Source organism: Sarcophilus harrisii, chromosome 1, assembly GCF_902635505.1.
Source record: "Sarcophilus harrisii chromosome 1, mSarHar1.11, whole genome shotgun sequence".
NCBI lineage: Eukaryota > Metazoa > Chordata > Mammalia > Dasyuromorphia > Dasyuridae > Sarcophilus > Sarcophilus harrisii.
This window is the reverse complement of record NC_045426.1, coordinates 641840354-641859019: the sequence shown is the minus strand read 5'-3', so window position 1 is coordinate 641859019 and position 18666 is coordinate 641840354. Positions and strand designations below refer to the sequence as shown.

The 18666-nt window shown below is 46.9% G+C and overlaps 2 protein-coding genes across 2 annotated transcripts in view; both read right to left on the bottom strand.

Moving 5' to 3' along the window:
- LRRC24 (leucine rich repeat containing 24) overlaps positions 1-900 on the bottom strand; it is a 31992-nt gene extending 31092 nt beyond the window's left edge. The window contains exon 1 of the mRNA XM_031947352.1: positions 121-900. The gene's annotated coding sequence lies outside the window, so the exon portion shown is untranslated. The remainder of the gene's footprint in view (positions 1-120) is intronic.
- Positions 901-2966: 2066 nt separating this feature from the next.
- C1H8orf82 (chromosome 1 C8orf82 homolog) lies at positions 2967-9604 on the bottom strand. The gene is made up of 3 exons (XM_031947351.1): positions 8913-9604; positions 7660-7708; positions 2967-6848 (listed from the first exon to the last, which is right to left on the bottom strand). The coding sequence occupies exons 1-3, from the start codon at positions 9081-9083 to the stop codon at positions 6403-6405; spliced, it is 666 nt and encodes a 221-aa protein (XP_031803211.1). The 5' UTR covers positions 9084-9604; the 3' UTR covers positions 2967-6402.
- Positions 9605-18666: the final 9062 nt, after the last annotated feature.

Genomic DNA, 18666 nt, shown 5'->3' with positions numbered 1-18666 from the left:
TCTTCCTGGGCGCTGCCCCGGAGCCCGGCGGTCCTGGCGGAGAGGGAAGGGGCCTGGAGAATGCTGACCCCTCTCCCTCCCCAGCCCCCCGTGGGTGCCCCGCCGACCCTCGGCCCTCACCTGTGGGGTCCCCCGGCGAGCGGCTCCCGCCATGGCCCCGCGGCGCCTCGGCCCCGGGCGGGCGGGCTGGGCAGAACCGGAGCAGACGGGGCTGGACGGGACACCAGAGGGAGGACGCGGGCCCGGCCGACCGGACGCAGCCGGATCCAGAGAGCGGGTCGGGCCACGCGCCCGAAGGCCCGAGCCGTTGCGCGTGTCTGCGCGCGGCGTGCGTGTGAAGTGCTACCGAGGGGAGGGCGCCCAACGTTCCGAGCGCGCGCGGGTAGCGGGAAGGTAGTGCGCCTTCCCAGACGCGTCCGCCCCTCCCCCTTCTTAGCCTCGCCTCAGGCTTCCTCTTCTCCCCACCTCAGACCTAGTCTTTTCAAGTCTTGAGCCCCCCGTGGAGCGCGTCATGGGCTCGCCGGGCCAATCGCGAGGCCGCCTCGTGATGTCAGGGCCACAGGGGGTGGGGGTAGGGAGCCCTCTCTCCTTAACTCTTTCCACGCCCCTCTGGGGCGAGGGGAGCCACGAGGGGAGATCTTGGCCTGTTCCCCTTCCGTCTCCCCACCAGGGAGCCCTTCTCCAGGCACGTGACCCGGTGCCCGCAGATGCTGGGGGGGAGGGTGGGGAGTGTGCGAGTCTCTGAGGAAGAGCTCTCTCCGCGGCCACAGATGAGAAGGCGCGCACGGCCACCGCTACGGCGACTTCCTTAGAAATGGGAGCCGCGGTCCCAGCCAGCCTGGGGCCGATCGGCAGGGAGACCGGGTCGGGAGCTGGGAGATCCGTGTCAGAAGTAAGCTTTCCCCACGGCGGCTGTGCAAGTCTTGCATCTCAGGCCGAACAGTGACGTGACCGAAGGGCCCTCAGCACCACGGAGAGCGCTCTCATCGCGGCCCACAGTTACCGGGAGCGAGACAACCTCCAAGAGTGTAATGCCGAACTGAGTGCTGGGGAGAAATGAATATCTAAGGGAAAGGGACTGATTCCGGGTCCGGAATTCCGTCTTTCATATTCGGGGTCTCCTTCCTCCTCTATAAACCCCCCGGCCAAAGCTGACAAAATATTTAGAGGGAGAAGAGAGGAAACAGTCAGAGGCTACCTCCCTAGATCTGCAGATTCTAAGATTGAAGATATAAAGAAAAACACTCACACAGCTACAGAAAGCCCCGTGAAACACAGATATTTGGATACATGCATTTGCAGTTGTGTAGAGGGGAAAAAAATAAGGATACAGATGTGCACATGGTGCATACACTGCCTTCTTCAAAGATTGTTGTGAAAAATAGCGATTTTATGTTTTCAAAGTACCTTTCCCACAACAGGTATGGTATGTAGAACATACCATATGTTCTGTATGGTAAATAGAAGAATTTATTTTTCACATTTTAAAGATAAGGAAAGCGAGACTCAGAGATGGCAAGTCACTTCCCTCAGGGTCATACAGCTACTGACAGAACTGAAAACTAGAATCCAGGTCACAGGAACATAAATCTAGAACTGAAAGAGACCTTGGAGATTATTAAGTCTAACTTTCTTTTTTAAAGATTGGAAACTGAGATCCAAAGAGGTTGAATAATTTGTCCAATGTCAAAGATATAATACAGCAGAGCCAGGATTTGAAACCAGATCTTCTGATTTCACACCCAGCATTCTTTCCACTGAACCAGTAGGTTTTTAAAATAAGATTTAATTTTTTCCTTTTAACAAAAATGTATCTTTCCACTTCTTCCTCCCATTGGAAAAAACAAAAAAACCCTTGTGATGACTATGCAGTTAAGAAAAATAAATTCCCACATTGAATATATTTTAAAAATTGTCTCATTCTGTATCCTAAGTCCATAATCTCTCCATCAGGAGGTTGGCAGCAAGCTTTGCAATAATGGCTAGTCATTGCATCCATCAGAGGTCTTAAATCTTTTAAAGTTGTTTTATTTTGGTTATTGTGTTAACCATTTCCATCTGCTCACTTCCTTCTGCATCAGCTCATACAAGTCTTCCTATGTTTCATTGAAACTATTCCTTTCATAATTGTTTATGGTGCAATTCCATCACACTCATATGTTTCAATTTATTAATTCATTTCTTAATTGATGGGTACCCTCTTTAGTTTCCAGTTGCCACTATAAAAAGAGCTGCTCAATTTGTTGAAGATAGAGGTCTTTTTCTTCTTTCTTTGATCTCTTTGGGGTGTTGGATCTAGTATGATATTTTGGGGTCAAAGAATATGTAATTTAGTGACTTTTCAAGCATAGTTCCAAATTGCTTTCTAGTATAGTTAAATCATTTTACAGTTTTACCAACTAAGCATAAAAGTCTCTTTTCTGCAGGCCCTCTGAGGCTTGGCATTTTCCCCAATCTTTTTTGGCAACTTTGCTAATTGGATAGGTTAAGGTGGAAATTCAGAGTTCCTTTAATTTGAATGTTTCCAGATCACTAATTAGTCTTCTTTTTAAAACAATGTCTTCAAACTATTATCTTTTGACCATATATCAATTGTCAGATGGCTCTTTTTCTTATAATTATGAATCAGTTCTCTCTTTGAAATGAGAACTACAGGGGCAGCTAGGTGGCACAATGGATACAGCACCAACCCTGAAGTCAGGAGGGACCTGAGTTCAAATGTGACCTGGGACACTTAACACTTCCTAGTGGTGTGATCCTGGGCAAGTCACTTAACCCCAATTGCCTCAGGGGGAAAAAAAAACTTTATTAGAAAAAGATCTCTCCCCCCATCCAGTTATCTGCTTCCTTTTAAATTTTAGATGAAATGGCTGTGCAAAAACTTAATATTCTCTCATTCTTTCTAATTCTTGTTTGGTTAGTTCATTTCCTGTTGATAGGTCCTTGTTCCATTAATATATGCTTCCTTTTTTTTGGTCTAAGTCACATACCTTTTTTGTCCTTTGTTGTGGTTGTATTTTTTTGTTTTTTTTGCAAGTGAACGCTTGGCTCAGTAATAGGATTCTTAGGTGTATGAAACTCTATGAATTGCATTTGCTTCTCATTGTTGTGAATTTATTTCACTGATTAATCTATCAAAATCAAATCATTTTGAGGATTACTGTTCTATACTATAGTTTAGGATCTGGTATACCTAGCTTCCTTCCTACTTTTCTTCATTTCCTTTTTAATTTTTCCACCTGAATTTTGTGATTCCCCCCCTCCCTGCCCCCAGCTCTATAAAGCATCCTTTGGTAGCCTAATTGATGGCATTGATTTATATATCATTGTCATTTTTATTATGTCTTCCCATAAATTAGCTGACTTTTCCCCCTCCAATTATTTAGGTCAATCTTTTGTTTCTACAAATAGTGCTTTGTAATCGTATTCATATATCTTTATGTGTCTTGATAGGTAGCCTCCCAGCAGTTATTTTAAATGGAATTTGTTTCTTCTTGCAGTGTTTTATTGCTAATATCATATACCAGTTGATTGCAAGAGCCATGGAGTATTTTTCATTTTTGTATCCCTAGCACTTAAGTCTTTGCCCACAGAAGGCATTGTTTGCTGGATTGAGAAAAAAAAAACAAAACACATTGCACCATCTTCTTGTGCTTTTGTATGGAGTCCTACCTCTGTTTCTAGGGATTTTTCCACTAAACTAGTGCTTTGTAAACTATAAAGTGTTATATAAATTAGTGCTTTAAGAGGCATTTTGGTATGGTGAAAAGAACAATGGACTTGGGAGTCAGGTGCCCTTACTATTCATAAGGCTGTAAGTTACTTTTCTCTGAAATCTGTTTCCTCATTTTACAAATGAGAAAAATTGTTTCATACTTCTACTAAAGCCCTCTTCCTATGACTCCTCATGGCAAGGGGACCAGATTCTCAGACTATCAGAGGTATACAAATTCTGCAAAGTCTTATTAAGCTAGACAATACTCTTAAGTACAGTTCTGGTGATAAATTATGTGCCTGCTCTTTGAGCACCAGTCTAGTGGTGAAAGTTCTTCATAAGATGGTTGACTCCTGAGGGGAGAATTTTTTTGGTTTTAGCAATTCAGGAAGAAACATTTACTAAGATGTGGCAACTAATGCAATCTCTACTGATTAAAGGAGGACCCAACTAGATCACTGACTCTAACGTCTGAATATTCCAATAGCCAGAGTTTTCTCCCCAAAATAATCTCTTATTAAAAGACTTTTGAAATACTGAAGCAACTAATATTTGCACTCCTTCCTTCCGGGGCTATTGATTGTGATGAAAATGCCGAATAAGAGCTTTTGTTCTCATTTTGCTGATAAAAAAGTGTACAGAGCTCTGGATGCATGTGTACTTTCTGATAGAACTCATAATCCTAAAAGGTGCTTTGGAAATCATATTGGTATGCACAAAGTGGGATGAGGCTCTGCTAGAGCAGCTCTGGGCTTAGTTATATAATCTTCCACTCTCACATCTCATCTTCACTGGCTTTCTCATACTGACAAACTTTAACTGTGGATTACTTCTATCATAGACACTTTGTAATTTAACTTCAACTGGGCTCATATATGTTACTCCTCCCTAATTCACTATCCCACTTTTCATGATTCTAAACCTCTATTTTCCTTTCTCATTTCCCATACTATATCCTTCCTCCATCCCCTTAGCTCAGGTTTTCATCTTATAATTTACACCACCTTTCCAAAAAGTCATTTGCCCCAGCACCCTTTTCTCACAACCATCTGGCATCACCTGCCAATGTTTCTTGCTCAGTCTCCAATGAAGAGCGGGGTCCTTTTCATACTAAGACCAATACTTCACCAGGTACCCTTGATCTCATTCCTTTTTGTTTTCCTCAGAAAATTGTTTCCCACTACCACCTTTAATCACTCCCACTACCTTCTTATTTATAAATATACCCAAGGCCCTATTCTCAAAAATTCCTCCTTAGGTGCCACCATCAATGCTGCATTCTTCTCCCTTTTCTTAACTGGACTCTGGAAATTCCATCACTTGGATCCTCAGTTTCCTCTCTTCTAAACCCTCTGTAATATCGCTCTGACTCCATCACACAACTGAAATTGCTCTCTCCAAAGTTACCAAGAGTCTCTTAAATCAGAGTCAAACCCAAATGTTTGATCGAGTACTGTTCTCTCTTCTTCATGGATATTTGTCTTCTGAGTTTCGGGAACACTGCCCTGTCCCGGTTTTCTCACCAACCCCATCTCCTGTGCTGGAGGACCATCATTCCCAGCAAAGCCCTGTGAGGTGCTCCACATAACTGTCCTGGGTCTTCTCTTTTCTCTTAAAACTCTCACTTGGTGACCTCATCACATCAACTGAGAGGATATATGCAAAACTGCCAAGTACTGTATTGTTGCTGCTTTTTGTCCATGGGTTTAAGTATCACATAAACGCATTACCCTGGTCAGTGTTTCCAGACCAAGTCTCTCTTCTTCACTTCTGGTTTTGACACTACCATTCTTCCCATTCCCAAGGTGTGCAACCTTAATCTATATACCCAATTGGCTGTCAAATTTTGTCATTTTAAGCTCCACATCTCTTGGATACAATTTCTTCCTTCTACTCACACAAGCATCCCTTCCAAAACTATTTTCTATTTTGTATTTTTATATTTCAGTCTTGTCTTTGTATCCCTACCACCTGGCAAAATGCATGGCACAGCAATCAGTGTTTTGGGAAAGGAGGAAGGGCAAAAAGTAATTAGGGCAATCAGGAGAGACTTAATGTTGATTTTAAGCTCCACGAGAGTAAACTGTTCTTTTTAATGTTTGTATCTTTAGCGCTCAGAACAGGGCCTAGCATGTAGCAGTCACAATGTTTTTTGAATTTAACTGAATTCAGGTGTGCAGAGCGTGAACCTGAACCACCCCTGCTTCCCTCCTCAGGAACAAGTGGCAGAGACCCAAGGTGTTTACACAGGGACAGGAGGGGATGAAGGCTCTTTCCTTTAAGGCCTTGTCACTCAGTCCTCTTGGCACAGTGCAACAGGACTCTTTGTCCTTCTATCCCACAGCTCCCCAAGGCCATTCCAGAATCCCCACTGATGGGAGAACACCCTGGTTCTAACCCTTCCACTCTATCCTGCTCTCCTTCCCTTGATCAATGGGCCATACCAACCTCAGTCACCAAAAGGCAATAAGCAATCACAGGAAGGACTTTCTCTTAATCCTTGTTAGGAAGGTTTAGCTCCAGGACCCATCTTTGCTAAGGCTCTCCTTCCCACTGTCCTTCTCAGTACCAGCAACCTCGAGGTCTTAGGCGGGTCATGTCCCTGAATGTTACTATCTGTTTGGACCTCCACCTTCTACATCCCTGAGGCATAGGAGGACAGCAGGTGAAGAAGGGGGTACAATGCTTCAGGGCCCACAGGATTTAGGAAAGAGGGATGCAAGGTCCATGGTTAGAGGGTATTTCTGGCCTTGCCACAAGATATGGGTGGGTAGGGTGGCCCCTCCTGGTGGATACTGAAAACAGCTACTGAGCTCAAAGGCCAGGGAAGAGCGGACCAGCCCCACACCACCAGCCAGTTTGGGCGCTGGGTGATAAAGCCGTCCGTTGGCAGGGAGGGGCATCAGTCGGGCAGGTTCGAAGGGTACAGCCAAGGCCTCCCCTCCTCCTCCATAGGAGAGGCGTGCGGATCCTGGGCCATCTTCCAGCAGGTGTGTGAAGACCACAGGGAGATCGTCACAGCGCACAAAGTTGCGTTCACGGCCACAAAGTGAGACAAAGGGAAAGGCATCTTCATAGCGACCACTTTGGTTCTTCCTCAGGCGGGAGAAGAAAAAAACCAGGAACTGCCGGTCTGCAGGGTAGAAGATATAGTGGTTAGAAAGTCCCTAAATGGAAGAGGGAGAGAGAGTCACAAAATCAAAGAATACTGGAGTGTGAAGATGATCTAGTCCAATCCTCTTATCTTAAGTCTGTTAAAGCTAAAGGCTCTGGTGGGGAAGAAATTCACCTGAAATCACAAGGCTGAGTCTTGGCAGTGGGAAGGTGGTAGTGAGGGAAGGGAAGGGCAGGGGAAAGAGTCAGGCTGGCTGGGCACTGGGAGAGATCATCATTATTACTGAACCTTGTGCTGCCCAAGGGGGAAATCTGGATTTGAATCCTGCCTCTTCTATAATGTGTATAATTTTGGGCGAGACATTGAACTTGTTGGAAACCCTGTTCCCTCCTCTGTAAAATGAGGAGTTTGGATTTAACTGAATTCAGGTGTGCAGAGCGTGAACCTGAACCACCCCTGCTTCCCTCCTCAGGAAGAAGTCAAGGTCCCTTAAATCCTGTCAGGGTCAGTCTTTCCCTCACCTCCTCAGGGAGTGGATGCTCTTAGGCAGCCAATATAATTACTTCTCCCATTTCAGGCAGATAAGAGTCTGGGGAAAATGAGAGAGGCAGGTTTCTTGAAATTCATCTCCCCTGGAAGGGACCCTGAGAAGATCAGACCCAACACTCATTGGTGCTGAAAGCCAGGAAGCTCACTACTCATCATTCTGAGAAAAAGAGAACAGGGAAAGGAGCAGGAGTCCTGGGAAGAGACCTGGGTTCACCAACAGATGAGGTGGGTCTCAGTGTCCTGATGGGTTCAGAGAGGCCTGGGAGCAGGTGGTTGGTACCTTTGAAACAGGTGATAAAATTCTTCACTTTAGCATCATCCAGGAAAAGCTGCAGGACAGGCAGGAGAGAGACAGAGAAAGAGGAGTGAGAGGCAGACTCCCCCATCTTAGGGAGCAGGTAGTGGTGATCCTGGAGGGTGTGCCCCGTGCATGCAGGAACATGCAGGAACGCACATGTGCATGTCCTGCTATTGGTGTGTATCCATTGGGCCCTGCTGCTAATTCCCCACAGGGGTCGGATGGTATTTTTCTCTTTGCACCTCCAGTGCCTGTCACATTGCATTGAATATTTCAAGATCTATGATCATGTAAAGAGGTATTCTTTCCCCTGTGCAAATTACAACACACCTGCACCTTTTCCTCTGGGCATTTCTTTTATGCGCATGGACACCCAGAGACCCTCCACGGGGCAGGCATCCCAGGTGGTGGAGCCCTTCCTCTTCGTCTTTTGAGACTTTATGGGTGCTGTCTGCTGTTGTCTCCCGTTTTTGCAACTACGCTATCCCCTTTCTTGGATGTTCTCCCTTTACATCATTTTTGCACACAGATCCCGCTGGGAAGTCTGAAGCCTACTCACACCTGCCATGTGACTCTTCAGAGAGTGTGGTGTTCCAAGATGCTCAATCACGCGGCATTATTGGGGAACACTGGCGTTAAAAGGAGGGCTTTACGTGCGGGAGACGGCTGCTCGGGACCATTACAAACAAGTGCATTTCCCAGACACAGCTCAGTCCCGTCTCCAACCGCCGGGGGATGCTGGGTCCAGTTTTGCGGCGCCTGCGCAGGGCGTCCCGGAGGACGCGCTTCCTCGGCGCTAGCCGGGCGCCGCTCGGAGCACGGCCCCCGCCCCCCCGCTAGCTTTTGGCTCCCCGTGGCTGATCTCTTTTCCGGGGATCTCAGTGGGCAGGCCCCGGCACAGTCTGGAGGACAGGCCCCGAGAGCTCTTTCCTCCTCACCCCTGCCGAGCGGGGCGCCCGCTTTATGCAGTGTGCTGAGCGAGGCTGGTGCAGGCCACGGAGGGCACTTTGAGGGCACAGCTCTCAGGTGCTTAATGAACGCGGACGGAATCAGGGGCGGGAACCACCCCGCGCCTGCAGGGGCTGTAACACTCATTACCTGACTAACTACAGAATGCCCTCCCCCACAACCGCCCCGCCCCGCTGGGGCCCCTCCCTTCTGGCCTCGCTCCCCCTCCTCCTCCTCCCCCCGCCCCCGCTTCCCCTCCTCCCCACTCCCCGCCCGCCCCGGTTCACCTGGCCTTGATGGTCGATGTAGTAGAAATACTCGCGGGTTTTCGGCTCCGGGCTCTGGCCCTGGGTGTAGGAGGGGCCCTCGCTGCCGGCTGCCCGGGCCCAGACCCCGCGAAAAAAGGCCGAGGGCAGGGCCCCGGCCCGGGGCCTGAGGCCTCCACTCAGCGGCCACATCCTCCCGCGGCTTGACCCCAGTCGGATCTGGCCCGGCCTCCCGGGCCGGAAGTCGCCGGTCGGTCACGGACGGGGAGGTGGGGGCGGTGCTGCGGGAGCACTTGTCTCCCGGCCGCGGACACCCGTTGTCTGGAGTTCCGGGGGGGAGGGGAGGAGAGAAGCGACCTGGGACGTCGGGACTTGGCTGGTCTCGGTCGTTGGTAATATTCTGAGCCTGTGACATCTGTCACGTGCCCCTCAATAAGACTCTTCGTCCCTTGACCTGATCTTTTGGAAATTAATGGTGTTTCAAGCTTTACCTCCCGGGGCCAGTTTCCTCATTGACAAAACGCAGGCGGGAGGACGTAGTCATTTGGCGTTTGTTAAGTGCCCACCGTGGCGGGCGGCCCGGGCATCCGTGAGGCGCCCTATGGCTGCCAACTGTGACCCGCTCTGGGGAAGCGGCGGGGCCCAGACACCCGAGCTGTTCCCCCTATCCCGTGAGCCCGGGCTTCCGGGACGCCGCCTGTCCCCGCCTTTCCATCCCCGCCCCCCACCACACCCACAGGCAACCGAGAACCCGGCTCAACTGGCAGGGCCCACCCACCTAGCTCCCCGGGCTCAGCTTGAAGTAGATGGTCCCTTCAACCCCGTCTGTGATGGTAGCTTTTTGTGCAAGCTGGTGGCTGAGCTAGGGCTCCGGGTCTTCTGATTCCTCATCTCGAGCTGCTTTCATTGTGTCATTTTCTCCTTTGCTTCAGTTTTCTGATAAGAAACTTACTCACCCAGGCCAAATCTTGCATAAGCATCCTGGATGACATTCCCTCCCTCTCTCCAGTGGATCACTGCCACTAATCCTCAATTTGCCCATCTACTAGTTTCTGCCCTTAGTCTCTTCCATCCTCAAAAAAACCTAACTAGAGAATATTAGAAAGGAAGCAGGTAGGTGGCTCAGTGGATAAAGCACTGGGCCTGATCAGAGTCAGGAAGGGGAGAGTTAAAATCTGGTTCTGTACTTACTAACTAGTATGGCCAAGTCACTTCACCGGTTTGTTTTAATCTCCCGGAGAAGGAAATGACAAACTATTTCAGTATTTTTGCCAAAAAAAAAAGTTTAAAAAAATGCAAAAAACGAAACCCAACAAAAAGTTACCCCCCCCCAAAATCCAAACCCATGACAGTATGGGGTCCAGAGGGTCGTGAAGTGTTGGATAAACACCACAATCTCAGCTCTTTCCCTTTTCAGCCAAGGCCTTTGCAAAGGCTGTTTACACTTGGTTTCACCTCGTCCCCGTGTTTCCTTTTCCACTCCTCTGTAATTTGGCTTCCAGTCTCACCACTTTGCAAAATTAATAAAAATCCCTTAATGCCAAATCTGTCTTGGTCCTGTTTGCCCTCTGGGCAAGCATTTGACACCTTTTACTGCCCTCTCTTCAGACTCTCCTCCGTGGCTTTTTAGGATATTTCTTGATCTTGGTTCTTGTCAGATCCCTCACTTTCCCGTCTCCCTGCCTAGAGTATAATGCCCTCCTCCTATTCGTTTCTTAAAACAAACCATGATTTCCTTCAAGATTCAGCTCAAGGACCACCTTCTTCACAGAGCCTTTCCTGTCTACTTTGGTGTCCCCAGTGCTGAGCACAGTGTTAATATCATTAATATCCAACCTCCCTTTCCCTCCCCCCCCACACACATTCCATCACTTCTCCCTCTACACCCTTCCTTCTAAACCCAGGCTCTCTTCTACTGTCACTGCTCTAGGCTAAGGGTTGACTGGCTGCCTAGAGAGGGACCCAAGTTAATTCTGGTAGTTGATATATCTTTCCAGCATGGGAAGGAGGAAGCTAATAGGAGAACAAAACTAGAGAGGGAAGTTTTTTTTCCCTTCTTACAGGGGGAGTTTTTGAAGTTTTTCCAGAGAGGAAGAGTGGAGTATTTCCTTGAGATGTGAAACCAAGGTGGGAGCATGTTAGTCTTAGGGGGTTACATTTGAAGTTACCTTCTTTAAATTCAAGACTCCAAGAGAAGCAGGTGAACTCTACAGGGACAAGGGAAGAGTTTTGACTAAATGGATTCTCACTTTGGTCAACAAGGTTGAGAAAAAATGATTGTGATGGTCTTTCTCCCCTTGCTTCAGCTGTGTGAGAATCTGGATTGTTTAAATTGTCCTTTTATTCTGTTAAAGACTGAATTTGATGGATAATTTTATTTCTCATTAACACCTATGACTGATTCTGCCTTTACATTTCTTGGTGTCCCTTTTGTTTGGAGCCCAAGGCATAGAACAGCTTTGGGAAGCTAGAGAGACCTTTATACTCAGGGGTAGGCTTTCAGCCCACTGTTGGAGGTTTTTTTTTTTTTTTTTTTGCTAACTTGTATAATCACAAATCATTTCAGATCCACCTTTCCAAGGGCAAAATTACTATAAAACAGAGTCCTCTGAAAATCTGTCTCATTAGACATAAGCCCAATCCATTTCCTAAGGCCTATTAATTGGTTGAGAAATAGAAAGTCTGAATTTTAATCATTATTTTTTGGTGCTAGCTCTGTGAATTTGAATCTCCATTTACTTGTCTGTAAAAAAGCAGGCTGAATTAAACTTAAAATTACTGCAATTGACAAGATTAGAATAGAAGCAATAACTTGGGAAAAATTTTTTGCATCCAAGGATTCCGATAAAAGTTTCATTTCTAAAATATATAATTGACTTAAATCTATAAGAATTCAAGCCATTAAGATGACAGGAAAAAATAATGACGAATGTTGGAGGGGATGCGGGAAAACTGGGACACTGAGGCATTGTTGGTGGAGTTGTGAACGAATCCAACCATTCTGGAGAACAATCTGGAATTATGCCCCAAAAGTTATCAAACTGTGCATACCCTTTGATCCAGCAGTATTACTACTGGTCTTATACCCCCCAAAGAGATACTAAAGAAGGGAAAGGGACCTGTATGTGCCAAAATGTTTGTGGCAGCCCTGTTTGTAGTGGCTAGAAACTGGAAACTGAATGGATGCCCATCAATTGGAGAATGTTTGGGTAAATTGTGATATATGAATGTTATGGAATATTATTCTGTAAGAAATGACCAGCAGGATGAACATAGAGAGGCTTGGAGAGAATTACATGAACTGATGCTGAGTGAAATGAGCAGAACCAGGAGATCATTATATACTTCAACAATGATACTGTATAAGGATGTATTCTGATGGAAGTGGATTTCTTTGACAAAGAGAAGATCTAACTCTGTTTCAATTGATCAAGGATGGACAGAAGCAGGTACACCCAAAGAAAGAACACTGGGAAATGAACGTAAACTGTTTGCATTTTTGTTTTTCTTCCTAGGTTATTTCTACCTTCTGAATCCAATTCTCCCTGAGCAACAAGAGAACTGTTCGGCTCTGCACACATATTGTATCCAAGATTTACTGTAACCTATTTAACATGTATAGGACTGCTTGCCATCTGGGGGAGGGGGTGGAGGGAAGGAGGGGAAAAATCGGAACAGAAGTGAGTGCAAGGGATAATGTAAAAAATTACCCAGGCATGGGTTCTGTCAATAAAAAGTTATTAAAAAAACAAAAGAATTCAAGCCATTCTCCAATATAAATGGTCAAAGGATATTAAGTTTTCAGATGTATTTCTAGTCATATGAAAAAATGCTCTGATTAATCACTGTTGATCAGAGAAATGCAAATTAAGACAACTCTGAGGTACTGCTACACACCTCTCAGATTGGCTGACAGGAAAAAATAATGACAGTTGAAGGGGATGTAGGGAAACTAGGACACTGATGCATTGTTGGTGGAGTTGTGAACTGATCCAACCACTCTGGAGAGCAATCTGGAATTATGCTCAAAGGGCTATCAAATTGTGCATATCCTTTGATCCAGCAGTCTCTCTCCTGGGCCTGTATCCCAGAGAGATCTTAAAGAAGAAAAAGAGACCCACATGTGCAAAAATATTTATAGCAGCTCTTTTCATGGTGGCAAGAAACTGGAAACTGAGAGGATGCCCATCAGTTAGGGAAAGGTTGAATAAATTATAATACTATGAATGTAATATAATTTTTCTATAAGAAATGGTGAGCAGGCTGATCTCAGAAAAGCCTGAATTTACATGAACTGATGCTAAGTGAAGTGAATGGAACCAAAGGAACATTGTACACAGCAACAGCAAGATTATACGATGATCAATTCTGATGGGATGTGGCTCTTTTCAATAGGAAGATGTTTCAGGCCAGTTCCAATGATCTTATGATGGAAAGAGCCATCTGCACCCAGAGGCAGGGCTCTGGGGGCCGAATGTGGATCACAACATAGTATTTTTATCTTTTTTGTTATTTGCTTGCATTTTGTTTTCTTATTTTTTTCCTTTTTGATCTGATTTTTCTTGTGCAGCATGATAATTGTATGTATGTATGTACAGAAGAATTGTACATGTTTAACACTGGATTACATGCAATCAAGGGGAAGGGATGGGTGCAAGGATGGGAAAAAATTTGGAACACAAGATTTTGTAAGGGTGAATGTTGAAAATTATCTATGTATGTTTTGAAAAAAAAAGTTTTAAAACTTTAATAACAATAAATAAAATTATAGCAACCTTTAAGATTACTTAAAAGTCTATGAACCGTTGACTTGTGGGTAGGCCATTCCTGGCACTCAAGAGATTCCCCGAGTTTCCCTCTAATGATGGCTCTTTTGGGCTTTTTATTTTTGTTAAAACTAAGAGATACATTTCCTAATTGAAATCCCATAGGAGCCCCACCAGTTTTCCCAACACTCTCTTTTCTGATGCTGACATTTGTAGTGCTTCCATTAAAAGGTGGCCAACCTCTGTTACCTACCAGTTCTCAAGGATTTGACTATCTCTATGCAGATGACAGAGAACTAAGAATATAGTTCGTCTCTCTTCTGAGCTTCAGTTCTGCCTTACCAATTACTATTTGATATTTCAAAATGATATCTGAGAGACCTCTTAAAGTCAACATATCCAGACCTATGCTCATTACCTTTCCTTGCAAATTCTCTTCCAAACTTTCCAGTTTCTGTCCAAAGTATCACTCTTTTCCAGGTTCACAATCTTAGCCTTTTCTGGAATCTTTATTTTCCCTCATCTCACATATCTAATTAGTTATTAATCTTGCTATTTCTACTTTCACAATATCTTTCTTATCTGACTCCTTCAGTTACCTTACTTCAGACTCTTATCAACTCTTATACAAATGACAACAGCTTCCTAATTGTTCTTCTTGCCTCAAGTATTTACCTGTGGCAGTACTCTAAGTTGGGAGGACTGGATAGCTCCTTGAGGAGGATGGTGTCCCACAGGAAAAATAGTAGTCATTTATTTAATACAATTATGAATTTTTTCCCTTTTTATTGGATTAAAACAGATGTCCTCCTTTATTTTGTATCATTAGCCTGAGGTCAGGGGTGAGAGTGGGGGAGAGATATGTGTGCTAACGAAAGCCTTTTCTTTTCTTTTTTTTTTTTTTTTTCCCGTAGAGACCTTATAAGAGTCAAATTTTGGTTGGGTACAAAGCTGTAATATGGATAAGCCTCCAAGAATGAATGTAGTTCATTTGTTGTCACCGCAAGGATTATAATAATAAACCATATTTATATATATTAAGAAGGCTGACAAAGCACCATAGTAGAAAGACTGCTGGAATTGAAGCACTGTGCTCAAATTCTGGCTCTAACACTTGGTAGCTATATAACTCTGAGCAAGTCCCTTCTTTCTCTGAGTCTCAATTTCCCCTTTTAAAAATGGGGATAATATTTGTATTCAGCTAGCTCACATAGCTCTGAGTTGTTATTTGTAAAAGTGATGAATCTGGAGGCAAAAGGCCTGTCAGAATCTTGTGTATGGCCTACAGTAAAATACTACTTTTGTATCGTGGTTTCCTTATGATGCTTAGGGCAAGGTGACCATTAAGTTTCCAAGTAGTTCCGGCTTCCACGATCCTTATGAATCTACTTTGTAATTCCAGAGTGCTAGGGAAACGAGGGACTATTTTCTCACTCTGGTCAGCCCACTTCAGCTGCTACCAGGAGTCCTAAGGGGAAAAGGTGGCAAAGACAAGTGGATGGACAGAGTGAGGGACGACAGCAGAGAGTGTCCATATGTATTTTATTCACACGACATGGAGCCGCCTCTACATGTCCATGCGTCATAATTACAGAGTTAGTCAGATGATGGGGCTGTAGCCCTGGCCCCCCCTCCCCCCCCCCCCCCCACCTCACTGGAAGGGTGCATTCCTCCCCCTCCCCAGCATGGCTGGCCCAGTTCCTGAGATGGCTATCTGAGGAGGAAAGGGGAGGCTGAGGAAGGATGTTACCTATGCCAACCCCACCAGCCCAGAGACCTGCCTCGGACAGCCTCTGGTCTTTGGTGGGGAGAGATTGGTGCCAGAGGACAAGGAAGGGTTGGGGATCCTGCTGGGCATGGCTGGCAGTTTGGGGGCTAGAGTCCCACGGGGGCTTGAGACTAGAACCAGTTCGGCCTTCCTCCCTCTCCATCCTCCCCCCTCACCCCAGTCCCAGGGCTGAGGCAGGAGGAGGAGGAGTGGGGCTATTATTTTGTTCAGTTTTTTTTGTTTTGTTTTTTTGTTTTTTTAATAATAAATAAAAACAATTCTAAAAAAAATAGATATATAAAAACAGGAAAACAAATGAAGTTTTACAACAACAACCAGAACAACCAAAAAACTCCAACATGGAAAATGTACAAACTGGGAGGGGGCCCCACAACACTGGATAGAGCAGGCCCTGTTGTTCCCCTCACCGCCCAGGCCCCTCTCCCCAAGCAGGCTATGAAGAAATGGTACACAAGGGGGGCTTTTCCACATGGACTGGAAGATGGGCTTGCCCTGGCACTGGGATCCCCTCTTCCCCAAGTAGCCTTGTTCCTAGAGTCTTGCGCCTTTGCACAGGCAAACATGCCCCCCTCCACATCCCATAAGGGTGTAGGTCTGGCTGAAATGGATATGAAATGGGGACGCCGGATTTTCTGGCATTTATTGCAAAGGTCAAAGGACCATCTTGGGCCCTCAAAAGGTATCACTCAGCGTGGGCTTGCTGTCTCCCTCCTTTCCTGCTGGGCCTTGTCCGTGGAGGGCAGACAACCAGTCTTACCTGGAAGCTGCCTTCCCTGTAGTTCATCTCCTTTGGTGTCAGGGTGGGAAGCCCCCTCCCCCCCCTGGACCTCCCCCCCATCCACATTCCTCCAAATTTGCCATGGGGCCAGGTATAGGGTAGGGAGCTTGGGATGGGGTGGGGTTGCTTTTTGGTCACAAGCCAAGAAAAGATGCAGAAGAAAACTATGATACCAACTTGCTCTGGGCTGAGGCTGGGTGATGACTGGGGAGATAAATAGCATTTGGATTAAAAGGATTTCATTAGCAAATTTAGTCCTTATATCTCTCACTCTGTCTCTATTTATATCTCTATACAAAGGCTCCGCTGCCACAACGAGTAGGCGGGATAAATTCTGAATTTATAATTACACTAAGAAAAAATACTCTCACCCCCCACCCCCGGCTCCCACACTACCCTGTGCACAGCCCTACCTCAGTCCCTCGACCTCTTCTGCCCCAGTTTGAGTTTGGGGGGATGGGGAGATCTCACTGAGCCAGTCCTTCGGACATTTTTGAGGAAGGCCCAGGGAAACCTCTATTTCACTGGGCCCCCGACAGTCAGTGCTGGCCCCAAGGGACCCTGAAGCCCTCCAGCTCAGGGGGCAGAGGGCTGTTCTGGGAGAAGCCCCAGAGGAGTGGGGGAAGGGCACTTGAGGCAGAAGGTGAAGGACAGGGCTGGGGAGGGGGACATGGCAGCTGGTGGCATCTAAGGCTTGGATCCAAGGGTCTGAAGCCTCGGGAACTTCCCCTTCTCCTTTCTTCTAGGGGTCTGTGTCAAACGCAGGGGACAACCACTCTTCTACCTCAGTCTTGCCTGGTCTTGGGGCTGGGGCCAGCAAGGGCAGTGTGGGTGGAACAGAGAAGCCGACTTAGGCCTGACTTGGGCCCCAGCTCGGCTCAAAGACACGCCTCCCTTAGGCCTAGGTTTGGAAGCTCCCTGGGAAGGGCTGGGATGACCCGCTGGCCCCCAAGGACAGTGAGAAGTAGAGCTTGGATCCCCAGGGATTGTATCTGCCTAGAGAAAAGGGACCAGTGACTTGGAGAGAGCAAAGTTGGAAATGTCCTGGGGACAGGAAGAATGGAAATGGGAGGGAGAGGCTGGAGGAAGGCCCCAGAGTTGTGGCCCCTGGTCCCTCAAATCAATCCCCTCCCTAGTCCTCAGGGGCCAGCCCTGAGCAGGGGAGGAGGAGGAGGGCTGGCTAGGGTGGTGGTGGTAGCTCTATCCTCCCCAGTGGGAGAGTATCAGGAGGGGAAGGGGCAGTGTCAGCTTGGCTCTGGGGAGCAGAAGGCACTTTCTTGGGGCACCCTGCTGGGAATGGGGAAGGGTTTTTTTGCCTGTCCTGCCCCTTGCTGTGCCCAAGGTTCCCTGGGTGGGATGGGACTGATTGGACCCAATGGATCCCTGTCCTTGACCATGGTGACCCTGGGTACCTGACAGTGAATCTGAGGGAATGGGCTGTTTTGGGGGCAACTATGGTTAGTGGAAGGAGCCCTGGCCTTGGAATAAGAACTGGGCTCAAAATCACAGCTCCTCTAACTATCTGGGTGATATTGGGCAAAGGTCTTCTCTTTGGGCCTCAGTTTCCTCATCTGTAAAATCGGAGGGGGTAGATAGGGCAGTTTAGATGATTTCCAAGATTCTTTTAGCCCTGATATCCGGTAGTTCTAAGAGGCCACGATCAATAGGATAGCTGGGGGAGAAAAGGGAGGAGGCCAACAGGGACTAGAGTACCTGAAATCACATCTGGTCTCTTAGCTCCTTCGGGGTATTTTGGGAGAGATATTAGGCTCCTTCACTGTGCCAGGTCCAATGTTAGGGAAGGAGATAGGAAGTCATAGAGAAGAGGGATTTGGGGGAGCCAGTAGGAGGCAGGAGCCAGAATAAGAAGGAAATCATGAGGAACCAAGCCCCAGCCTGAAGCTGAGGCAGGGGCAAGAGAAGGGGACTATAGAGGAAAGGTCAGAAACTGGGGTGGAAGAAAAGTGAGAGTCAGGCAAAATAGGTGGTAAAAATGGGGGCCTGGGCCTGAGTCTGGAGTCAGGGAAGCAAAGAGGAAGGTCAGGTAACAAAGTGCTTTTAACAATGCTCTCCCAAGGAAATTTCTAACTTCTAACTTCTAAGGGCTGAGGGGCTGAGGTATGGGAACAGGAATAGGTCAGGACACACACGAGACCCTTTCTGCCAAGGGGACCCTTAGCAGCCAGTCCCCCACGTCCTGGCCGAATGGGACATGGGCATGGGTGGTAACCTGCTGTGTAAATGCAACATGGACAAACGCAAAACCAAACCCCAGGGCTGGTGAGTCATGCTCAGGTGCAGCCCTTCTCTGTGTCACCCAGCCTGGCCCTGGTCTGGGCTAATAACCAGTCATGCTTATTTCAGGGGCCAATAGATTCCCTCCCCCCTTTCCCTCCCTTCCCTTTCCCCTTCCCTCCCACCCCCCTCCCCCCTCCCCGGCTG

Bases quoted from the DNA above. Each gene is read 5' to 3' on its own strand.
- C1H8orf82 (XM_031947351.1), bottom strand. From the start codon at position 9,083: ATGTGGCCGCTGAGTGGAGGCCTCAGGCCCCGGGCCGGGGCCCTGCCC. The intron at 7,709-8,912 runs GTGAACCGGGGC...CCTGTCCTGCAG, and splicing joins ACATCGACCATCAAGGCCAG to CTTTTCCTGGATGATGCTAA. The intron at 6,849-7,659 runs GTACCAACCACC...TCTACCCTGCAG, and splicing joins TTTTATCACCTGTTTCAAAG to ACCGGCAGTTCCTGGTTTTT.